We start from the raw sequence: 23,317 nt of genomic DNA, 5'->3' as shown, positions 1-23,317 counted from the left end.
AAATTTATACCCAGCCCAAATTTAGCAAAGCACCCCGGAGATGATCGTTGCTAACATATTTTCTTTTCTTTTCCCATGCTTTTTTTCCCCTTTGTTGTTTGCCCCAGATACCCCCTTTGTTACTGAACCTTGACCAAGGCCAACAGTATAGACCCTCCCACGAATCAGACCATGACCCTTCATTCTTGACACGACTTGCATGTGCTGTGGTGTGTTTATGGCTTTTATTTCAACCCTACTCTTTGCCTTCTGATCCTGGGCGTCCTGGATACTTGTTTCTCTTTGCTAAAAAGCTACCAACAATCTCAAAAAGTTACTGGCCTGCTACAAAAGTACTATTGCGTGTATATTTGGTTAAACTCTAGGTGTTCTGTGCTTTCCTGTAACCTACCGGTGTAGACTAGTCAGCGGATGTTTTGGGTATCCAATCCAATAACTCAGCCCTAACTCTATACCGAGATCACCTAATATAAAATAGAATGACCATACTGATTTACGGCTGCGACTGTACAACATAATGAAAAGCATGTGCCCTATCAGAGTTGAAAATATATGACAAGAAAACATAAATATTTTATTCAGTATCGGACCTCTATCCCCGAATCTCCCAGAGTCGGATGCCACCTTGCTCATTACCAACAGCCAACTGCTCAGAGTTCGGTGAGATAGCCACCGAGGAAATACGACCCAATGGCGTGTTGGAAGTAGGCCAGTTACGGTATACCGTGCAGGTAGGAAGGTGAACTGTAGAACAAACCCGGTTAGCAAAGAACCTACAAAAGACAAAGCACAAGGGCCACAAAACATACCAAGACGCAAAGCATCACGCTTCCACCGACTCGCCATAACCATCATCTGCCCATCAGGCGCAAAGACCAAATGGCTAATGGGGGTAGTGAGCTGATCGAGCACACGCACGGGGTCAGGGTTGCGCGGGATACCAGACTGAGCCGGGGAATCCTTCTCAGCAGCAGAAGCATTCGCATATGCAGCCGCCCACTCGCGACGATCATAAACGTTAACAATACCACTCGAAGAACCAATCGCGACCCAACGATCTCCACCAAGCTGAGTCCGGCCAGAGCGACCACCAAGGCTGAGAACGGTCGTACCGACAGCACCGGCATCGACCCAGCGCGCCACAACACGGCCTACGCGGCCATCCCACTCAGAGACCTCACCATTCTTCGACACGACTGTCATACCCTCGCCATCAGACCACCAGGCGAAGTCTGCGACACCGCCGCGGCCGTCCACACGCACCTGTGCGATCCACTGGGCGGTGTTGGCGTCCAGGACGTTGATCAGACCGCCGCCCTTGCGGGCTGTGCCAACCAGGCCGACGAAGCGGCCGCATGGTGAGAGCTTGAAGCGCTCCATGGATTTTTGTTCTTCCTTGCGGTCGGATGAGCCATTGACCTTGTCGACTTTGCCGGTGTCCAGGTCCCAGATGTGGAAGTAGCGCCGGCGGCCAGAGGCGAAGATTTTGTTGCCTGTGGGTGCGGCGAAGGCAGACGTGTGAATTGGTGTGCGCTTGATGTGCAGGGAGGTGAGGAGGGGGTTGGGAGCGGGGGCGGAGGGAGAGATGTGATGCAGGAAAAGGGTGGAGGCTGGTCCGGAAGAGAGCAGGAGCGGGTAGTGTGGGTGGAAGTTCAGGGAGTCGACGGAGGAGGGTTGGGATTTGCCGATGTCCTTCAGTCTTTGGATGTCGATGACTTCCTGGCGCAGCTTGCGCTTTCCGCCGGAGCGCGCGTTGTCTTCTATGCGCGTTAGGTCGGAAGCATTTTGGAGGAGCTTGGCTAGAGGCTGCATGGAGAGGTTCTCGTTCTCGTCATCCGAGTCGATCGCCTCGCTGTCTGCGTCCGAGTCCGAGTCCGTCTTGCGGCGTTTGAGCTCAGGCGTGGCCCACTCTGGTGTCGGGTGCAGGCGTGTGAACTGTCTGCGCAGTCGTCGGACGTATTCCTTGCCGCTGACTACATCTTCGGCTTCGGTGTTGCGCAGTTTGCGCAGCCTGGCTTGGCTTGCTAACGACACAGCGAGGCGCTCATCGTCGCTGTCGTACCATACTGCGGGTTCGTCCTCTTCTTCTTCGTCGTCGTCCTCAGCGTCCGACGGGGCTTCCGGCGATGGGATGAAATCAGTGGTGGGGGGTGCACCGGAGTCAAGGAAGAAAAGCTAGATAAAAGCAAATTGTTAGATCGAAAGGTTGAGGTCTGTAAATGCATGGGAGTGGAGTCGCATACGTCTGAATCAGCTAGAGCAGCCAAATCTTGGCCCTCGCCTTTCTCGGCATCTTCGCCATCATCACTATCGTCATCACTGTGCAGAGTAAGAGCCATACCGGCCTCGCGAGCCTGCTGGTCCTTCAATGCGCCCATGAACCCCTCATCGTCGCCAAAAAGCATACGCTCTAGCTTCTTCTCCGCTTCGTCTTTCTCGGGGACATCGTCCTCATCCGAGCTCGTTTCGTCGTCCATCTCGACATCTGAGTCCTCTGGGCGGAGATTGGCCGTAGTGTTCTCGAACGGAGACCGGGTGGTCGTCCGCTTGGACTTTTCCTTTAGGCCTACGTTAGGCATGGTGGTTGGTGTAGGAATATCAGCCAATCAAGCACAACTGCTTGCAGACTTGGTCACCGAATTGACACTTGAATGCAATAATGCAATTGTAGGCTGCGAATGTTCCTCAGGCGGAGCTTGAATATTTTTCTTCTTTGAGTTTTCCAGAACCAGCAGAACAGGGCGGTGTAAAAGGCGGCATATAATGTGGCCTTGAATTTAGGGCATCAAATTAGTCCAAATCAACTTCGATAAACTCATTTGACATGCTTTTCATCGTCTGCGTAGCTATAGGAAATTGGTATGAACGATCATATTTAGAGCTAAAGCATTTTTCTTTTGTACATGAAAAAAGGCAGCAAAAGGTGAAGATGAAGACGCAGACAGAATAAGAGACACTAACTTCAATTTTGCTCCGGATACAATGTCTCAGTACATTGACTGTAATAGATGGTTCGATCACGAGTAATACGAACAACAGGTATGCAAATGGATAACCTGGATGTGTGCACACTACATACATAAGGTATCAGGGGAAATGATATGTAATGGTCATACTAATATGCAAAGAACGAAATAATCGTATACACGTTAAAAATCACTAGTAACACCATAACAAAGCAAATATGAAATTTCCAAAGCCCAAACAAAAGTAATATTCAGTCATGTGTTGAACTGGCTTTTGGGCCAGGTTCATCACCACCACTACTCGAGCTCGGAGGTTCATATGGAGGAACAGGATTGTGATCCTCGGGAAGTAAATGCTCGGATTCTTGGAGTGCGAGAGCGTCTGCAGTAGCCTTCGGCTGTGAGGTGGTTCTCGGGGATTTTCCAGATTCTTCGTCGTCGGAATCAGTTGAATATGTCTCGTCGGCAAGAAGAGCCTCCCGACGGTCAGCATCGTCATCTGTGGCAGCATCTCTAATCGTGTCATCCACCGCGTACTGCGAGACTGGTTTCTTGATAAATATGTCGATAATATAATACTGTATGGCATTCATGATGACTGGGAAAAGAAGCATGACGAAGAAGATCTGGACAGCAGTGTTGCCTTCTGTCCATCTTAGAGCCCAGTCGCCGATTTTGACAATGAAAGGTAAGAGCTGGATGAGGAAGAAGACACATATCTTCATGCCGAGCAATCCCATGAAATAAACGATGGCCTGTTTGAGCCACCATGTTACCCGTGGAGGCTGGCCATAATTTCCTGACTCTATCGATTCTGGTGGGTTTGCAAGAGGTGTGTATGATGCCAAATAATTGAGCACACGGAGAAGGAGGATCAGAATGGGGATACCGAGAGTAGTCTATTCCATCAGTTAGCCAGCAGCTCCTCAGAAGAAATCAAAGCAATATCGGTAGAAACGCACGTCGATTCCTAGGTTTAGTAAGTAGAACGAGCATGGGTTCGGCTTGTACGAGTTTCGAATCTCTAGCTGGCCCGCTGAAAACATCGACATGACAAGATTTAGCATGTGAAGCATCACCGATCCGAAAACTTGTTTTGAGACGTCAAAGGCCCAAACCTTCACCGGGCGCTGTGGTCGTTCTCTCCATCTCTTAAAGACTAGAGATAATAATGCGAGGCCACCAAGAGCAATCTGCACAAATACAGAGAATGGACCAAGTAGCTTGCATTCTCCTCCTTCGTCATTTGAATCCTGCCCTGGGCTTGAAGAATTTGCTGCATGATAGTATAGTGTGTGTACACTCGAGGGGGTTGGAATAGCTAGGGTGCCGGTAGCAGCGATAAGCGTGGTCGTGGTTATCGAAGCCAATGAGCCGGTCGTGTCGCCCATCATTTCTTAGTCTGGTAAAACCAGTAAGATGGTGAGAAAGCGCAGGTGGAACGCGACATATGCTGGAAGCCAGATGGTAATAGTAAGCTAGTAACCTCGGAAGGTTGGTCAAAGGCGGAGACGTCTGAGCCGGACGTCATACGCGTGACATCGAAATGAGTAGCAATGAATCAGAATAGATAAATAAGAAACGATCTGAATTGAAAAGTAGTTCTTCCTGAGGGTAAAAAGAAAGGGAAAAGAACGTGATGGCGATTCCACTCGCGGTCCTAGGCGGTGTCAGGGTCCCCGCAGGATCGACAAGATGGCATTTCCCTTCCAAGGTTTTGCACGGGACGGCTAATTTGATCTATGCCTCCCAACTTATTCTTCCTCTTGTACACTTAGTCCTAATAATTTATTCTTCCACTTGTACACTTAGTCCTAATAATTGAAGTTATCTTCACGTATGATTGACTCCACGTAAAAGCCGTTCTTGTTACTCGTTCAGTTCTTCGTCCTCGACCAGGCGGAACGCCTTACTCTTGAACTCTTTTCTCAACGTGCATTCCAAAGTTAGGCTCAAAATCAGTTGACACGTGACCGCATACATGGGCCACAGGGCCTCGACTCTTCTGCACTCTCCAATCTTCTGTCTTCAACACATGCTCCTCTTAACCGACACAACATGGAACCCGCTCGATTACAGCTGGCTCGCCCTTTAGCACCCTTACTACGAAATGGTGGCATAACGCACCCGTCTATTCACAATGACCGTGTGGCTTTGGGGTATATGGGACACTGGGCCTCGTTTGTGCAAGACGTTATGACCTAAATGTTTCACTCGACACCATTCACGCATCAAGTCCCTATCAACAATGAGTCTGAAAACTATGTTGTGGGCAGTGAACTCGGTCTTTCCGGAAGATTCGTACGAAACCTTTGCGATCCTGTTATTCAAGCATTGATGCCGCTGTCTGAAATGCACTCCGTACGATTCGCTGATATCCAAGCTCTCACCTTCTCTGATAGAGTTATCCCAGATATCGCTTTCGGTCTCGTTGTGAATCCAGAATCCTCTGCTTCTCTTGGCGGCACTTCTATGGTTGGCGAGTTTAAGACACCCTGGACAGTGAATTTCCACGAAATGGAAATCAATTGTCCAAACCCACACCCTCGCTTAGAAACTCTGATTGGTATATACCCTTATTACTGACTCATATCATCACTTAATCCCGGCTAACCCTTCTCATTTCTCGGACAAGTTACAGCCCAAATGCGAATGGCACGGGTCAGATACGCCTTTTTGACTACGTATAACTTCATTGTGTTTATTAAGAGAGCTAGCGACCTTTCGTACCTCCTCTCACGGCCCATCGGATATGATTGTCAAGGCCCGTCCCTCCGAGAAATGTTCTTTGGATTTTGTCTTCTGTCCAGGTTAGATCCAAATTACCATGAAAGTGACCCTAACACGGCGATAATGGCAAGTGCCTATCTAGGTGAACTTTAGATATACGGGTAGCTGCTAACATATATAAAAGTTAAGAGGTATTTCCAGGCTTCCAGCATCAGAAAGGCTATGCCTTCTTCGTCCAAGATTTACCTCCCCTAGGCACCCCCCAGACTATCACACCGACTAGCGTGGCTATTGAATGTAGCACCACAACACCTGTGATTATTAACTGCGTGGAACAAATGTCACTTCCCGACAACCGGGAAAAGGCGGTGTGGTTAGCAGAAATAAATGGAGTTCGACGAGTACTAAAATGCTGGATACCTGACTTAGATGCACCGTGGGTTACGCCGTGTTCTATTATTGGGCTTAGCTAATGGCCTTTATATAACTAGATTTGATAATGAAGCCGGTGTTTACCATCGCCTAGAAACAGCCCACCCGGCTGGATGTTATCTTTTCCCTAAGTGTATTGCAAGACAAGTGGTATGCTCGAGTCTATTTCCGGCAGGTTACGTGATTATTATGGAATACCGGGAGGGGGAGCGACTCTCTGATATCTGGTATATGCTTAATGTAGCTGAGCGAGCCTACATTGAAAACGAATGTTTAAAGGCTATCCACGCGCTTCGTGAAATATCTATTCGTCTTGACGACCCTGGGAAGCACAATGTTCTATATGCAAGAGAGAGCAGGGCTGTGACTCTTATCGATTTTGAGGTTGCGGCGCCGCTTACGGTAAACACTTTCATTCCTACCTCCTACGAGATGAGAAAAATCTTCAATTCAAGCTTGCTTCTCACAGGCGAACAAGGCGGCTAGTTTCGACTCGATGATATCCCTGTACTTTACTTCTTTCGACCGGTTATTTATTTTTATTTGTATTATTATAAGAATTGTCTGCCGCTTATGCAGCCTTATCATGTCTTAACTATCCATAGTTAACTATAGTTAGTTAGTTATCTTCTTGGTCTTAGGTAACCGTTTATCTTTCTCTCGGATAGAATCATCTTTTATATAAGCGCCGAAAATATAGCCGCTCTCTATCAATTATTTATAGCGCTTCTCTCCGGCGATTTCTTCTTTTATAGAAAAGAAGAGTTTTAATTCAGTAATTTAGGCGTCGTCTCGTTATAGATAAGGTCGGTGCCTTCCAATTTTACGTCATCGTGTATCAGTGCGTTATTTTTGAGAGGGGAACAAGACTAGAAGATCGTGTACTTCTAGAAATCGGGCCATGGTGAGAAGTGAGGGCCATAAAAAAATGATCGCAAAATAAACAATATTGTGGGGCAAAGTGCTCCTTTAGGCATGGATTGAGCATGGATTGAGTGCTCAATAGATTCCTATGATCAGTCTGAGTAATCAGTGAGCATTCAAGCACAATCACCAAGTCTGAGCCCGGACTGAAATTTACCCAGCCTGACTCTGAGCGCCCTCGTAAAAGCGGCAGCTAAGATAGAAAGACCCGGCAGAGGAAACAGTGACCTAGGTAAGTTGATGCCAAGCTTAGAATCCCCTGTATAAGAGTGGGTATCAGTGATGCGCCTGACGTAAATAGCTAGGCCCCGGTTTTAGCTTGATATTGTAAATCCAGATGATCGAAATAGCTCAAGATTCGACACGTTGTCGCTTCCAGTGTGACATTCAGAAGAACCTATATACTCAGCACCTAGCCATAGCACAGAGGATGTTGGAGCAAAGTGGAGGGTCGAATTGACGAAGAGAGTAATAGTAATAATGGTTAAATAGAATAAACATAAGAAGAAATCAGATCTCGCCGGCGTGTTGTTCACATCATTTCTGGGTCAATATATGACGACCAGAACCAGCCTCGCCCACCATCAAACCCTCTGAAATAAGAAAAAAAACCCCAGGGAATAAAAAACGCCGGAAACCCCTCAACCAAGCCGCGATTGAATAGTAGAGCCGTTGCAATACCATGCACAGCTAAATGCTAGCAGAGGGAAGAGAAAAAGAATTCGTCACATCATTCTATCCCGTGTTGCTGTTTGAGCCGTTCTAAATTCTCCTGCCTTTCCGTAATGTCCTCTTTCGTACGGACCATCTTCTCTGGCTGATGATACAAGACTATAACACCCAAAGTTAGTCATCTCCAAAGAATGCCTGATGCTCATTTGATCCATATGCAGTACGTACCAACCAAGTATCTGTTCTGGAAGTTGAAACCATTGAGCTTATCGCATGCCTGCTTGGCGTCGTGGACGTCTTCGTAAACAACGAATGCGGTTCCCTTAGAGGTATTGGCGATACCCTGGCGAATTTGCCTGCAAATGAGATGGTATTAGATCGGGTTCTAACACGAGACCATGGGTGACTATTTACCGAATGGGTCCAAATTTGCCAAATAGGTCGAACAGTTGCTCGGCTGTTACGTTATAGCTGTTGAGAAAGATGTCAGCGATCCGATCGCGATTGCAAATGGCGAGTTGTAGGGCTGATCCGCCGGGAAAGCGGGCCGGTGCAAAGCGGCGAAATTCAGGTACATACTTGAGGTTCTTGACGAAGAGAATCCTGTAAAAGCAGAAAAAAAAGAGGTTAGCGCTAGTCACTTCAAGATGTCAGGGATCTCCTAGACCCAACAATCAAGCATTTGATGGCGAAATGGCACTTGTGCCGAGAATCGGGGGAGGGGCATAGAAAAAGTATTCTCACATACCGATTGGCTTCGGGGGCGAGCTTTCGGCTCATTCTCAGAGGCGAGAGAGTCCTAGAAGATGTTGGATGAAAGTGTTGACAAGAAAGATACGCAAGGTATCAGTTGCAGGTTGGAGTAGCGAAGAGGCAGAAGATCAGAGCAAGGCACAAGAACAACCACGAGGTTTGTCTTGGCGGTACGCTTACTTATCCCGGCTTAGTGGCAGTTGGTTCTTAAACCGTATGTGACCAAGTCATGTGATAAGAATGAGTGTGGTGATCTGCCAAATCTAGCACGTGATGGTACTGTGATGGTATCGGACTGTATTATCAAGACGGACGTTCTCGGCGTCGCCAACTTCCTTTGGACTACAGAGAATTGAGCACGGGGGGAAACAACCAAGTAAACACTATCGCATGTTGCAATGAGTGCTTTTTGATCTTTATATTCTTTATATACAACTCAAAGCTTTCTAGTAAAAGTGATAGGACACAAACGTAATGTAGGAGCCCGCAGCTGTACCGTATACATACCTTCAAAGTTGCTACTCGACTCCCGCTTCCTCCTTCGCCTTAACACCTCGCACTCATCCGCTCCTCTCTCGCTTTCGGCGCTTCATCCATTCGCAGACTTGTTAAAGTCCATCCAGTTGACAGGAAACAATTCCTGGCTACTGGATCTCATTCGATTCCCTTCCCTACCTGCCCGCAGGCTGCGGCGCGACTCTCGGCGCCTTTGTCCTCCCGCCGCTCGATTCGAACCCCCTCAACGCTCCGCGACTACCGTCGACCACCTACTTCGCCCTCAATCTTTCATCAGATATCAATCATATACTTGCGGTCCGTCTTGCGCATGATCTCCTGCCAGGAATGACATTCCCTTCGCCTGCGCCGGCCTCTCGCTAGCCCGTGTGGTCCAGTATCCCCGCTTTGCACCCACCTACCGCAAGCGCATCTTTTCGCATCTCCGACTCTCCATCTTCAATTTTCTTTAACCTATACTTCCACCGCGTTGCGAGAATGATGAGCGCGGCATCATTCGCGAATCCCATCGGCGGCCGCCCGCCGCAGTACCGTACTCCGTCCCCTCCTCTCCGCGCTGTCGAGCCCATCACTCCATCCACAACCACCGATTTTCACTCCTCTTGGGCCAGCCGCGACCCTCCCCGAGCTGCCAGTCTTGATCGCGATCAGCGTCCTTCGAATCACAATCGACATGTCGCCGCAGAAGGTGGTTCGCATCAGCGATCGGGCCATGGCCGCTCAAGCTCGACTATCGACACACTTGCGACGATCGCCCTCGCAACGAGTCCAACCTTCGCATCCCTCCCTCCCAATCCGCCTTCCCCCAGCCTTCCGTCGACAATACCCTTATTTCCACCCGACTCCGCAGAGTCTGAACGACCAGCCAAGCGGGCGCGGTCGGCGAGACATCCCTCACCCTACCGCCCGGGCCCAGGAATGCTGACAGAAAACCCACACCCAGCCGGGCTTGAAAGCATGACAACCGATGCAGAGCTTTTACTCAATCTCGCGCGGCCTACTAATTTCCACCCGAGTAACCATGCAAAACGAGTCAGCATCGACGAAACCTTCCATCACTACGCAGGCGACGCGATTCGTCAAGCTCGAGTTGGGTTTCCTGCCGTTGGACATTCAGGCCACGGCGATGTCAGGATGAGCCACAATTCCGAGGATATGCCTTATGCCCGCATGCGCTCTCGCTCTGACGGGTCGGCCTTCATATCCCGTTCTGCTATTCGTGGAATCCGTCCAACTACTAGCTCTGGCACTCTCCCACCAATTGTTTGGGAGGACGAACACGAAGGCAAAGTCCTGCAACCAGTTGATACGCTTCATCATACTGCTTATGGGGTCCATCCTCCGGCCGATCCTCAGGAACCTCAATTCCCGCAAAAGTCCCTCCCCATTCCACCAAAAATGGGAGAGGAAGAGGGTGATACCAATCAAGCAAGCTGCGGAGCATGTCATCTAGTGCGCATCCCAGTTGAAACCGAGGAACAAGATGAAGACACATGGATCAGTTGCGATGGATGCAAACGATGGTTCCATATCATTTGCGCGGGCTTCAAGAATGATCGAGAGGTCCGCACAGTCGACAAGTTTATCTGCCGGCCATGTCGATCAGTTTATGGCCAAACAACTTTTGTGCGCAAGTCCTCGCGCGCCCGAACAGCTATTGACTACGCAGGCCTGAACCAAGGCCTTGTCAAAGCTGCCACTGACTCGTTGGAACATCACTATCTCGAGCCCATTCGTCAAGGAAAGATTCAATTTCAGCCTGAGAATTTCCCCCGAATGAAGCCTGAGCTGGTCACAGCGGAATATTTCGAACGAGGAAACGGGTGGACGGAGCCTATCGTTATACCTGCCTGCTGGAACTCCCGCGAACCTGTTTCCTCGGGGAATCCAGATTACGAATCTCTAGTACAGGAGGCTTCGTCTCAAGAGATGTTCGATGATCTTCTCGAGAACCACCCCGAACAAGAGACCCATATTGAAGAAATAGTCGATTGTGGCCAAGACCTCTTGGGTATGGTCATTCCACGGGGCCTCACTGTCCGTGCTGTGGCGGAGCTTTACGGACCCGACGAAAGAGTTGAAGTGATCGATGTCAAGTCTCAGCAGGGAGAGGACAAGAGGTGGAACATGCAGAAATGGGCCGATTACTATGAAAGCAATGAGCAGGACAAGCCTGTCAGGAATGTCATCAGCTTGGAGGTATCGCAGAGCAAACTTGGCAGACTTATCCGGCGACCGAAGGTTGTGCGTGACTTGGATTTGCAAGATGCTGTGTGGCCAGAGGAACTGAAAGCAATTGGCGAATATCCCAAAGTTCAATTCTACTGCCTGATGTCAGTTGCAGACTGCTATACCGACTTTCACATCGACTTCGGAGGATCTTCAGTGTACTACCATATCCTCAAGGGCAAGAAGACTTTCTTCTTCATTCCTCCCAAAGACAAACACCTCAAGAAGTACGAGGAGTGGTGCAACTCTCCCGCCCAGGACTCTATTTTCCTTGGAGACCAGACCAAGGAATGCTATCGTGTGGATCTCTCCGAGGGAGACACCATGCTGATCCCGTCCGGCTGGATTCATGCAGTTTGGACCCCAGAAAACAGTTTGGTTATTGGTGGCAACTTCTTGACCAGACTGAACTACGGAATGCAAATCAAGATCCTCAACATCGAAAAGGAGACCAAAGTCCCCAAGAAGTTCCGATACCCTTTCTTCCAAAAGATCCAGTGGTATACGGCTCAAAAGTATCTGGAGGATGACCCTGTACCGCCAAATGTGATGGAAGCATTCATGCAGGATGAGAACTATCGGTTCCATCGCCAATATCCAATTTATTACGAGTTTGGAGAACGCGCCAACCAAGAACCTCCAGGTTCTCCCCATCATAATGCACGCTTTTATTCCCAGGCGGAGTTGGAAGGCCTACTTGAATTAACTAAGTATTTGCTACGGACCGCACTCATTGCGGGTGGCTATACAGTTGATGGAGTCATCTCCATGGACGTTCGAAACGCTGTCAGAAGGTCCATTCCCAAAATCACGGGAGATCCTGTGGACATGATCAGAAAGTTCGGAATTTGGGTCGCCTGGAAACGTGGAAACGAAAAGGCACCCCTCTGGACTCGACCTGGCGTCATCGAAAGTAATCCCAAGGTTTCTATTACAGACAAGAAGCCCGCAGGACGGCCAAGCCGCCGATCCGAGCGCAATGTCGATAGCCAGCGCACCTATGCCGAAAGACAGGCGGTCCAGTGGCCTTCAGAAGAGGCCCCTGCAACCCCGAATCCCCCATCCAGCAGCCTTTCTTATGCACAGTCTGATGGAAGTGCAACACCGGCACCATTCAGTGTTGCTCCAGAAACAAGCATCAAAGATATTGCTACACCCAAGCCCCGGGCTGTGCAACGAGCCTCGGGTCTTGGCCCCAAGCGAGTTGCATGTGACGCCTGTCGCAAACGACGCATTCGATGCCGACATAAAGATGAACCTGGTGATCTAGTGCTTAACGGACAAGTCGCAGTCAATGCCTTCACACCCGGCTCTGGGGTGAGCACGCCGTCCTCGTTGGCCCAGGATGCTGTGTCTGCTTTGAATTCTTTGGCAGCGATTGCATCACAGACTGGGTTCCAAAATAACGGGCAGCTTGTTGACCTGGAACGATTTGAAAACTCGGCAAGATTCCAATCCGCGGTCATGGGCAACTCTACAATAGCCGCCAATCGTCTCATTGATGTGAGCCCTGACGGAACCAATGGAGGAAAAAAGGGGCGCAGCAAGGCGTGCGATGATTGTCGGAAGAGCAAGGTTTGTGGTACCCCCGAAGACATATTTTGCTCCTTTTCCGGTTACTGACCTAATACTAGCGCCGTTGCATTCACGATGAGTACGGTCGGATCGATCCAATCAAGGCTCAGGAGCGCTCTAAACCTCGTGCGAATGCTTCCGCTAAACGAGCACGCCTTGCTGAAGAAGATGACCTGCCTACCACAGCCAAAAAGGCAAAGCAGGAGAGCACATCACCCATGACACAGCCTGCAGTATTCTTCGATCATGATGGCGATGAACTGATGAGGCAAGGCGACCTGATGCATGCTTATGATCACGAGCCTTTGAGTCAAATTGACTCGGGTAAGCATCTGCCTGAGGCAAATGAGGCACATCAAACCCAAGCTCTGTACGCATCACCACCACCTGCACCTACTTTTCAGGCCGAATCTATGGATGCAAAAGATTTAAATTCCGTGCCTGTGTCTTCGTCCAAGCCAAACACCTCCTTGGTGTCACCGCCCACGTCGCTGGCTGACGAGATGGATGGGGTCCAAGAGGGAGATGCCGTACAGTCTGTGGAAGGCGAAGTGTCAACTGCTCTCCACACACCCAACTCTAGCTCTCGACATTCATCTCGCCAACCTCGGCACGTCGATCGGTTCGCGCCCGATGCAAGTACAGCCCGGGCTCCGAAGCCAGCGGCACAAGTCACGTCTTCGACTATCGGGGCACGCAAGACTACTCCTGTTCCAGCATCAACAAGAAAGCCTTCATCACGTCCCTCGTCTTCACACGCGAAAAAGAGCTCTCCGATGTATGAAAAGCATTTCCATCGTCACGCCCCTACATCACTATCTCCACGTCAGCACAAGCATACTCATCACATCACTGGAGACGAAGATGCAGACGAGGAAAGTCTTCGTTTGATACGAGAGCTACAAGAACAAGAATTTGGTCTGCGGAAACGATCAACGAGAGTTTAGTTTCGCAGAAGGCATCCGGTACAGATGAAAGATGTAGAATGGTTCATTATGTTTTTTGTTCGGGATATCAATTTATCAAGGGCTCGCTCGGGATGGGAAATCCGGTGTTTATTTTTCAAGCATCACGTTATTTCATGTTATTTTCTGGCGTTTTCTGGGTCTGGGAGAACTGGGGAGTTTTGGCTTTTGATATCAATTGTTGCATCAGATGCTTTTCTTTGCCTTGCTTTGCCTTTCTAGGCCTGATTTCACCTTTTATCCCTAGTCTTTTTCTTTATTCTATTTTATTCCCTGTGGATTCTTTTTTTTTTATGCCGGGGCCTCTTCACAACCAACACTTTGCTTGCTAATCTTTTGTTGGGCTTTCTCTCCCCCTTCGGCTGCGCACAGCAACGAGGTGTTTTATGCAACAGTCTCGCATATGTACTTCTTTTCCATTTGTCTGAGACAACTCTGCGTTACCCTCATGCATATATCAGCAATAGGGCTATGTAGCAACTTCTTGAATCTATGTTCTTTGATATGTTTGCTGAGTTCTCGTGTTAGTTGCCCGATGATCCAGTGGCTAATACTTGTATATCATAGATGTATATCGATTCATCTTTTGTTTTCCTGCTTTTCATTGCCATATTCAGCAATTTCAACTATAAGTCCCAATCCAAAATCCAAAGAACTAGATATTGTTACGGCCCAAAGCCCAAATGCCATCAGTGCTAGCGAGGTATATATTTCCAATTGGACTATGTCGGACAATTAAAGAATGCGGGACTAGTGTTTTGGAATCAGCGAGTGCATACTATATGTCATATATAGAAGTAATCGCTTGGTAACCCTTGTATTCCCCTCCCCCACAATGCAGCCAAGACAACATAAAGAGATGATACGCGATAGCGCATTACTAGCTGCACTATATCGTATTCAACACAATCTCCGGGTGAGCAGAGCCGAGATCGATTCACTACAACGCCACCACATACGATACCGCTGCCTGCGTTTATAGAGACCCCGTGCACCACCAAATCCAGGATATCTACCTGGGCAACCTATCCGACCCCAGGTCAGCTCAGGTCACAGATTCCGTCGCCGGCTCAGCGGTCCGTAGCACTAGCGGTATAGTATCCGTCATCGCCTCAGCTGAGATACTCCAAAGTAGAGAGTACAAGCCGTCCTCGGTTTGTCTCGCGTAAAAGTTGGCCCCGCTCACAGTGACTAGGACGTAGTTCCCATACAGGGACCACACATTGCTGAGCTGGTTTGTCTGCTCCCTCGATGTTGTTCCAGTAAATCCGACTGGGTTGGAGTTTGTACTGCCCTGGTCTAGACACAGTTTATTGGTATTGGTCGAGAGAGTGGTAACGCTCTCGGTAGAACTGGGATGTGCCGTCCAGGTGTTCGACCCATCAGTGGAGGCAGTGACTGTTACATGGTTAGCTGTAGATCCTTGTGGTTTTCTCATCAAGTGGAGATCTTGGGCACTTACAGTTGACTGGGGTCATTGCGGCCATTGTCGTTGCGCCTACTTTGGATACATCTGCAACATGGGCAGTACCTATTGTCAAAGTGATATAAATCAGTCAATACTGTTATTTTGCGGGTTTAGAAGGGCTGAGATACCGTTCAAATAGAAGATGGGCAGTCCGCTAATGTCTGGGCCATACGCATACAGCTTGAAGGAAGTGGTGTCGGTTGTCTGTCGCTTTTCAAGTGGCTTTGCAGAACAGATGAGCCCAAAGGCTAGAAAGGGAAGAATAGAAAGGGATAGCATCTTGCAATGAACAAGTCATACGGGGTGTACACCTCAGTGTACCGGGGCAGGATTGAGCAAAACTTATAGAATAAGAAAGAGTCACGAGGGCATATTCGATGAGATAACAGTTGATGTAATTAGAAATTAGAAGCAGGCAGCGCACTAGGGGCTATCCAATGACATATGTGGTTTCCATCGATAATTCTCTTCATTTCCCGACATTAGGACCCAAAGCCCCGTTTTGTGATTTGGACTAATACGAGCTGACAATGAGACCAAGATCCCAGTCAAAAAGCAAATTGTCGTCATCTGGCTGTGTTCCATATCAGGATCCAGATCCCAGCTATTACAACCCCAATAGTCAGATTGATCGTCCACTCACCATCCATGTGATGCGTCAACGCTCGCAAGAATTGACAATCCTGGACAAACCAGCTGATTCAAAACAGAAACATCTATGCGATACTAGTTTCCGAGATCCACACGTGGGATACCTACGCTCGTATATACATGTAGGCTGAGAACAGTTACACCAACATAAAACAGGACCGCGTGTCGGGGAGCATAACCCTAATGCAAGACCTGCAAGCCAATCTGACGGCGATCGAACTAGAGAATATTCCCGATTGTCAATCTCCGTCAGTAGCTCTTTGGCATTTTACTTTGACAATTTGACAAATACATAGCCCTAGTTCGGTGGAAATCCAGGCTATCGATCTTCTCAATAGTACTCTTACGAGAGAAAAGCAGCCACCTGCAATGTCCACAGTTCGCACATGTTCTGATAGACAGTGTAACATTAATTCAGCCGCTAGGAAGACCCCTGAGCTGACCATCTTCTGATGGTTTGAATGGTGGACGGTCCCTGACGTGGATACGAGGCGCATTGAACTTATCATTCTGGTATCCACTGAAGACATAGCCTCAACACCCGAGCTGGACGATGACGATAACTCTTCGCTATGGCTATTCGTCTATCAGGTCGTCATGCGTAACACAAGATTCTGTTTCTCACGGCATCGCCGGTAGGGCTGCCCGGCATATCCTAGTGAGGTATGCTAGCGAGGTACGAATGCAGGACACCCCGTGAAAAGAAACATGGCGTTTTTGGTCTTGGCCAAATCTCCCCGCTCGTGTCGTGCGGTACGTTATCATATATAAGATAGTGGCTTAAATAGAGGACAGGTCTCTTGTTTGTGTATCAGCAGCAAATCCCACCTTTCTTAAACTCGAAGCTTTTTGGTCTCTCTCGAGCTCTAGATAGAGCTATACTCGTGACGCAAAAGTGCCCTACGTGGGTAGAACTGGCAGCTATGAAGCTCCAAGCTCTTCTTCTCCTGGTATTCGGCCTGAGTGCTTCGGTCACCGCCGTTCCGGGGGATCCAGCCAGTGAAGTGAATATCCAGCCACAATACCACAGACCCATGACAACAACCAAGGGCAGACCCACCACCAAGACAACCAGTACCAAAACCAAAACCATCACCAAGATCACCAAGCCAACAGGAAGACCCTGTGCGGGCAACACGCCACGAACACGGTCCAAATGGTGCCAATACGACGTCAACACCGACTACACCCAGATAGTACCAAATACAGGCGTAACACGGGAATATTGGCTCAACCTCGAAGAGCTAATGGCCGCACCAGATGGTTTCCGTCGACCGGTGATGGCCGTGAACGGTACAATCCCCGGCCCAACGATCTTCGCAGACTGGGGTGACTGGGTTGTGATCCACGTCAAGAACAGCCTACACAGGTCCCACAACGGCACGAGCATCCACTGGCACGGGATCAGACAGAACTACACCAACGGAAATGACGGCGTGGTCTCCATCACGCAGTGTCCCACCGCGCCGGGCTCAACCATAACCTATAAATGGCGAGCCGTGCAGTATGGTTCATCGTGGTACCATTCTCACATTGGACTGCAGGCGTGGGAGGGTGTGTTTGGTGGGATTGTGATTAATGGCCCTGCTACGGCCAACTACGATGTCGATAAAGGCAGTCTGTTCCTGGCGGACTGGTCGCATCCCACTGTCGATGAGCTGTACTTGGAAGCTCAGACCATTGGTCCGCCGACTTTGGATACCGGCCTAATCAACGGGACGAACGTCTTTGGTAATGGTACCAACTCTACGGGTCAGCGGTTCCATATGAAGGTTGATCAGGGGTCTTCGTATCGGTTGAGGATTGTTAATTCAGCTGTTGATACGCACTGGAAGTTCATGGTTGATAACCATACACTGACTGTTATTGCGGCGGACTTTGTGCCAATCAAGCCGTTTACGGCAGATCATATCGATATCGGAATGGGTTCGTTGCTATTTTTACTTTTTGATGTCAACTCCCCCTAGCCCTAACTCCAACCCTCCTCTAAACTAAAAAAGTTCCAACTAACAAAAGAAAACACCCACAGGCCAACGCTACGACGTGATTGTAACAGCAAACAAACGTCAAATCTCCGACTCATTCTGGATCCGCGCGATTCCCCAAGAAGCTTGCTCGGAAAATGCAAACCCAAATAACATAAAAGGAATCCTCTACTATGGCAATCGTCCCCGCATACCCACAACAAAACCCTACGTCTTCACGGATGAATGCGTCGATGAGCCCGCCTCCAGCCTAGTTCCGCAAGTCCCCAAGACCGTCTCAACCGCAGACTGGAACAACCTAACAGACGTGACACTCGGGCGCAACAACGCAAACCTCTTCCGCTGGTACCTCAACAGCACGACGATGCAAGTCCTCTGGGAAGACCCAACCTTACTGCAGCTCTTCAACAACGAAATCACGCCCAACTTCACATTATCGAGTGGAGTGATTGAGCTGCCACGGCCCCACGAATGGGTCTACCTCATGATCAATACGAGTTTCCCGGTGACGCACCCGATTCATTTGCACGGGCATGATTTCTTTGTTCTGGCGCAGGGGTTGAATCCGTGGAATGGGAGTGTTGCGACTAATAATCCGCCGCGGAGGGATACAGCGATGTTGGCTGGGAACGGGTTTTTGCTCATTGCGTTCGAGACAGATAATCCCGGGGCCTGGCTTATGCATTGTCATATTGGGTGGCATACGGATGAAGGGTTTGCGTTGCAGTTTTTGGAGAGGGAGAGTGAGATTGAGCCGTTGATTGATCGAAAAGCTCTTGAGGATAATTGTGCTTCTTGGAATGCTTATGATGCGGCTTTTGATATTGAGCAGGAGGATTCGGGGGTTTAGGGGAGCTTAGGGGAGGCCACGGATATGTGATTCTAGATGGGTTCGGTGATTATATATTGTTTGCTTTGGGGTGTGCTTCGTGTGTAGGTAGGTCGTGCTCCGATATTTTATATCACCAATTTATCATCTCCGGATATTGATGTTATATCTTTATCTATACATTGGTGTAGGTCTGGTTTCTTTATAACATCTTTACTGCATGAATATTAAATGCACCTTTTCCCCCACATATCATCAGATCATATCCGATCTCCTATGTAATATTTGGAGTATTACGATGGCTGGGTAGTTAGATCAATCATAAATCCACAGATGGGAGGTAGAATGAACCTTGATAATAGAACGATTCAATCATACTCATATTATATATTACTCATATTTCACTATTTTTCGTTTGAGGGGATAAGAAGGCCCGATGTGATAGCTACTGTACATTTTATATACATAGGCATATCACACACAGTCCCTGGTCATCCGCTTTATTCTGTGTCTACCTATAAAACTGAGACGAATACCCAACAGATATAAAAAATAATATCTAAAAACAACATCTGAGAAGACTGCTAAAAAGACTACACAAGCATAAAGATTATTCTCCTATACCTCATCCTGCGAAACCATCCAGTGGGGCACAATACCAGGAAGGTGGTGCCCGACGCTTGTCATAAGATTTTCCCGAGGTGCTCCCGAGGTCCACTCTGCGTTGATACACAGTCTGAAAGAGCCATGTAAGTGTAATACAATGTCTAGTATATGGTCAAGAACATACCTCGCATCATTTCATTGCATTGTTTGGCACCGAATCATCCTCCCAGAGATTCTCTCAACCTGTTTTCCTTCAAGGTAAACGGATGGGTCTCCGAGGTAACGTGGACCCAGTTCACCACCTTCATACATGCGGACGAGAGCTTTCACGTTCACACGCTGTACTTGGCCAATTTCTGTTGGGAGATAATCTTTCAGCTGTCTGGTTCTTTCTGCGGGGTACAGGACGAAGAGTATAGGACAGACTGGACTAAACACGGGATGTGAATCGGCCATTTTGTAAAGTGGACACGAGAGGTGGAGATGGGAGATGTCCACATGTGGTGTGGAGGCAGATGATCCAGATCACGTGGACTGGCTGCAGTATACAGTTGAGCGAATAATAGCACTAAGGTATTCTATTCACGAGCCTTCCAAGGCTAAACATACACAGAATCGATATATCGTTAAATCTTTCATCAAACCCCCCGAACCAAGTGGCATAAACCACAATTTCAAAAAGATATACTCCATCCCATCTGTAAAGGTTTGTTTTGTCATGAGTCAGATGACAGTGATGGTCGCGATCGTTACAAGATCAATCCCACTCAAAGCAGGGTCTGCATGTCAGCCATGTTGCGGACACCAACGAGGTTACCAGCCTTGATACGCTTAAGTGTCAGGGCGGCAATCACGGCGGCACCAACACCGGAACCATCCTCGGCAGCCATGATGGAGACCTTGTCCTTCTCGGTAGGGGCCCAGTCGAGGATCTCGCGCAGGGCCTGGGCACCGCGCGCCTTGAAGTGGGGGTACTTGGTGAAGACGGAGCCGTCAGCACCGACATGGCAGGACTCGATGTTCTTCTTGGTACAGATGGCAGCGACTCCGCAGGCGGACAGGCGAGCGGCACGGGTACCGATCAACTCGGCGAGACGGCGGATTAGCTCCAACTCTGGCTCGGTGGGGCGGATGCCCAGCATGCGTTCGAAGAGATCCAAGGTTTCTGTGAGGTTCTCATAGGGGTCCTCTTCGATGTTGGCGAGGAAGGAGGCATCGAGAAGGTAGGGCTTGCGCAGCTTAGAGACGTCCTGGCCGTTGAATATCAGGCCGGGCTTGTTGTCAACCAGGTCGATTAGTGCGAGACGGAAGATCTCGCCGAGGTACAGACCAGCAGTCATCTTCTCGAAGGCTTGCTGGCCGGGGCGGGGGGAGTCGCGGTCGATGATTTCATCGTATTTGGTGAGAGGGAGTACCACATGCTCATTGTCGAAGGCTCCGTACTCGCAGTTAATGGCGACGGGCATGTCGGGAGGCAGGTTCATGTGGGCGAGCTTGGGTATGGACCCTGCGTTCTCCATGTATGCGGCATTAACGCCGGTACCGAAGATGCAGCCAATCCTCATCTCGGTATCGGTGTAAGAGGATGCAATGAGGGTACCGGTGGTGTCGTTGATAAGGGCTGCAACTTTAATGGGGAGGCCCTGTAGCCCTGTGAGTCTTTTGAACCTGCATGGGGAAGGTAACATCTCAAGGATAAACATACGCGCTTCTTCAGGATCTCCTCCAGAGGGGGAACAACATCTTGGCCTTCGACACCATCAATATCAAAGCCCTTGGTCCAGCGCTGCAAAATACCGTGATCGATGTATTCCTGGGTGGCGGGGTAGGAGAAAGTGAAACCGAGGGGCAGCTTGGCGAGGTTTACATCGGCGTGGTGGGTCTCGACGAACTGCTGCAAGCAGTCGGCGATGTACTCCCACAACTCCTCGGCGGTTCCAGTCCGCAGCTCTTCGGGCATCTTATATTTAGATTGTGTGATATCGAAGGCGCTCTTCTCCTCAGTCAAGGTAATTTCACAAACACGTAGGTTGGTGCCGCCCATATCGAGGGCCAGGTAGGTTCCCTGCTCGTTTCCATCGGGGAAGTCCAGGACCCAGGTAACATTCATAGGCTATTTTCTAAGGGTCAGTCTATGTTGTAGGCGGGGGATTGGGGTCGCTCTCACAATGTTACCGCCCTCAACACTTAGGCCTATGTTTGTTAGCGATGCGGGGAATCGGACAGCTCCGGATCAGTCTCGACTCACCTTTCTCGAGCTCCTTAACGAAGTGGTTGACAATCTCCTTAAGCTTGGAGCGATCCACTGTGAAAGCCTTCTCGAGGTCCTGAATGGGCCCCAACAAGTTCTGGGGCAGTTCTTGCATGGACCCTGTACGACATAGTTAGTTAATATTACGGACAAGGGTTTAAAGAGCCTCACCCTTCCGGGACGGCGGGTGCTTAGGGCCAAGTCCAACCATGATGAATGTGAATTGAATAAGGAAAATAAAAAGAGGTGGAAAGAAGTTGGGGAGGGGGAAATGACGATATGGGAAAAAAAACGTGGGGCAACTTGTAGATGTCTTGTTTTGGCTGTCGGAGAGAAAGTAGGAAAGTCAATTGGAGCCAAGGGGCGATATCTCTGGACTATAAATATTTTTATTACAAATTGTGTCTTAGACTTAAAAAATACATCAAAAATACCAAATCTTCCTATGACTTCAATGCTAACGTCGTGATCGACACAAGATCCATCTCTTGGCACGTTGACTGTATCCATGTTATATTTTATGGATCTCTACAAAACACTCCAAATTGGAATGAATATCGTATTTCTGCCTATCAAAGACATTTCATGAAAATCATCTCAATGTGACAGCTTACGCGCCAAATGGGGGAAAACATGGTCGAGACTTCCAGACTGGCGGTGTGCCTGCTCGTGTGACTTCAGCTTTTCGCGTACTTTATTCTGATACGCATCTGTCAACCCCAGAGTTCGATCGACCTCCTCCGTTAGTCGGTCCACTTCGTCCTGCAGTCGTTCGTCTCGAGTCTGTAGCGGAGCATTCTCCTCCGCCCTTTGTTGCGGGTCCGGGTTGGTTTCCTCCCACAATGCCTCCAACTCTTCACCCCATCCCATAGCCTTTGCAAACTTGCGCACTCCAGCATCACAGTCTCCAATCACCAACACATCGTCACTCCGTGATCCAAGGCCACCGACACGCTCCATGTTGATGAGCAAACGAGGCACGCCCTGACTAACCATCGAAGGCAGACTGGCAAATGGCTGGACGGACAGACTAGTTCCCATGACAATGCAGAGATCAGCCTCTTCTGGCAGAGAGCGGCTGTCAAAGAAATCAGATGGTAGAGATTCGCCGAAGAATACAATGTCCGGCTTGACCAGGCCATTGCAGTGGTGGCAATGGGGTACTTCGCACTTGGATACTATCTGGTGCATCTCCTCATCTGGGAAGGTCTCCTTGCATTCAATGCAGCGCTGTGACGCAAAGCTGCCATGGGCCTCGACGATCTTCTCACCTGGCACGCCTGCCTGGCGCTCGAGGCAATCAATGTTTTGAGTAAAATGCTTCAAGAGCATCCCTTTGTTGTAAAGCAGTTTGATGAATGAGTGCACGATGGTCGGGCGATAGCGTCCAGGATATAGCTCGTGCGCTAGCGCATAGAAAGGTTTGGGGTTACCCCGGAAGAAACCAATATCAAAGACTGCCTCAGGCTCTGGTAGATCTAGTTTTGCCAAATTGGCGTAAATTCCCGTATCAGGTGAGCGAAAGTCTGGAATGCCTGCCGAAGTGCTGATGCCCGCTCCAACCTGCATGCTTGGTTAGCTCTGATGCAAGTTTCATGGAGGTTCAAAATGCATACCATCACCACAACTTTCTTCACATTGTGCTGTTTAACATATTTGGCGAGCGCCTCAATGTTGCGCGCTTCAAGCACCGAGGGTGCCGTGGATTCATCCACCTCGGTTGACGATTCGTTACCCATGGTGCGCCGATTTGGACGTCTGGGTT

General features: G+C 49.1%; 10 protein-coding genes across 10 annotated transcripts; 3 read left to right on the top strand and 7 right to left on the bottom strand.

Annotated features, from left to right (window-relative positions):
* Window positions 1-592: 592 nt before the first annotated feature.
* N7447_005418 (WD40 repeat domain-containing protein) lies at window positions 593-2,579 on the bottom strand (the record flags this gene model as incomplete). The annotated part of the gene is made up of 3 exons (XM_057229680.1): window positions 593-744; window positions 810-2,175; window positions 2,244-2,579. The coding sequence occupies 3 exons, from the start codon at window positions 2,577-2,579 to the stop codon at window positions 593-595; spliced, it is 1,854 nt and encodes a 617-aa protein (XP_057084770.1).
* Window positions 2,580-3,217: 638 nt separating this feature from the next.
* Window positions 3,218-4,360, bottom strand: N7447_005417 (STIMATE family protein; the record flags this gene model as incomplete). Its single annotated transcript, XM_057229679.1, has 2 exons — window positions 3,218-3,865; window positions 3,929-4,360. The coding sequence occupies 2 exons, from the start codon at window positions 4,358-4,360 to the stop codon at window positions 3,218-3,220; spliced, it is 1,080 nt and encodes a 359-aa protein (XP_057084769.1).
* Window positions 4,361-5,171: 811 nt separating this feature from the next.
* Window positions 5,172-6,614, top strand: N7447_005416 (uncharacterized protein; the record flags this gene model as incomplete). The annotated part of the gene is made up of 4 exons (XM_057229678.1): window positions 5,172-5,532; window positions 5,608-5,838; window positions 5,916-6,132; window positions 6,188-6,614. 4 exons carry the CDS (start codon window positions 5,172-5,174, stop codon window positions 6,612-6,614), a joined length of 1,236 nt encoding a protein of 411 aa, XP_057084768.1.
* Window positions 6,615-7,782: 1,168 nt separating this feature from the next.
* On the bottom strand, window positions 7,783-8,504 carry N7447_005415 (putative pre-mRNA branch site protein p14; the record flags this gene model as incomplete). Its single annotated transcript, XM_057229677.1, has 5 exons — window positions 7,783-7,883; window positions 7,953-8,080; window positions 8,139-8,195; window positions 8,304-8,327; window positions 8,473-8,504. 5 exons carry the CDS (start codon window positions 8,502-8,504, stop codon window positions 7,783-7,785), a joined length of 342 nt encoding a protein of 113 aa, XP_057084767.1.
* Window positions 8,505-9,470: 966 nt separating this feature from the next.
* Window positions 9,471-13,744, top strand: jhd1 ([Histone H3]-lysine-36 demethylase; the record flags this gene model as incomplete). Its single annotated transcript, XM_057229676.1, has 2 exons — window positions 9,471-12,797; window positions 12,857-13,744. The coding sequence occupies 2 exons, from the start codon at window positions 9,471-9,473 to the stop codon at window positions 13,742-13,744; spliced, it is 4,215 nt and encodes a 1,404-aa protein (XP_057084766.1).
* A 1,063-nt stretch (window positions 13,745-14,807) lies between these two features.
* On the bottom strand, window positions 14,808-15,509 carry N7447_005413 (uncharacterized protein; the record flags this gene model as incomplete). The annotated part of the gene is made up of 3 exons (XM_057229675.1): window positions 14,808-15,160; window positions 15,225-15,293; window positions 15,359-15,509. The coding sequence occupies 3 exons, from the start codon at window positions 15,507-15,509 to the stop codon at window positions 14,808-14,810; spliced, it is 573 nt and encodes a 190-aa protein (XP_057084765.1).
* Window positions 15,510-16,804: 1,295 nt separating this feature from the next.
* On the top strand, window positions 16,805-18,716 carry N7447_005412 (uncharacterized protein; the record flags this gene model as incomplete). Its single annotated transcript, XM_057229674.1, has 2 exons — window positions 16,805-17,807; window positions 17,911-18,716. 2 exons carry the CDS (start codon window positions 16,805-16,807, stop codon window positions 18,714-18,716), a joined length of 1,809 nt encoding a protein of 602 aa, XP_057084764.1.
* A 597-nt stretch (window positions 18,717-19,313) lies between these two features.
* N7447_005411 (uncharacterized protein) lies at window positions 19,314-19,757 on the bottom strand (the record flags this gene model as incomplete). Its single annotated transcript, XM_057229673.1, has 2 exons — window positions 19,314-19,431; window positions 19,516-19,757. 2 exons carry the CDS (start codon window positions 19,755-19,757, stop codon window positions 19,314-19,316), a joined length of 360 nt encoding a protein of 119 aa, XP_057084763.1.
* A 311-nt stretch (window positions 19,758-20,068) lies between these two features.
* N7447_005410 (putative hexokinase Kxk) lies at window positions 20,069-21,763 on the bottom strand (the record flags this gene model as incomplete). The annotated part of the gene is made up of 5 exons (XM_057229672.1): window positions 20,069-20,944; window positions 21,007-21,414; window positions 21,469-21,494; window positions 21,550-21,672; window positions 21,724-21,763. The coding sequence occupies 5 exons, from the start codon at window positions 21,761-21,763 to the stop codon at window positions 20,069-20,071; spliced, it is 1,473 nt and encodes a 490-aa protein (XP_057084762.1).
* A 386-nt stretch (window positions 21,764-22,149) lies between these two features.
* Window positions 22,150-23,291, bottom strand: N7447_005409 (SIR2 family NAD-dependent protein deacylase; the record flags this gene model as incomplete). The annotated part of the gene is made up of 2 exons (XM_057229671.1): window positions 22,150-23,115; window positions 23,169-23,291. 2 exons carry the CDS (start codon window positions 23,289-23,291, stop codon window positions 22,150-22,152), a joined length of 1,089 nt encoding a protein of 362 aa, XP_057084761.1.
* Window positions 23,292-23,317: the final 26 nt, after the last annotated feature.

Source organism: Penicillium robsamsonii, assembly GCF_028829455.1.
Source record: "Penicillium robsamsonii strain IBT 29466 chromosome Unknown utg000003l_segment0_segment0, whole genome shotgun sequence".
Classification (NCBI taxonomy): Eukaryota; Fungi; Ascomycota; class Eurotiomycetes; order Eurotiales; family Aspergillaceae; genus Penicillium; species Penicillium robsamsonii.
Note: the sequence above shows the minus strand (reverse complement) of the source record. Positions and strands in the feature narration are given on the sequence as shown.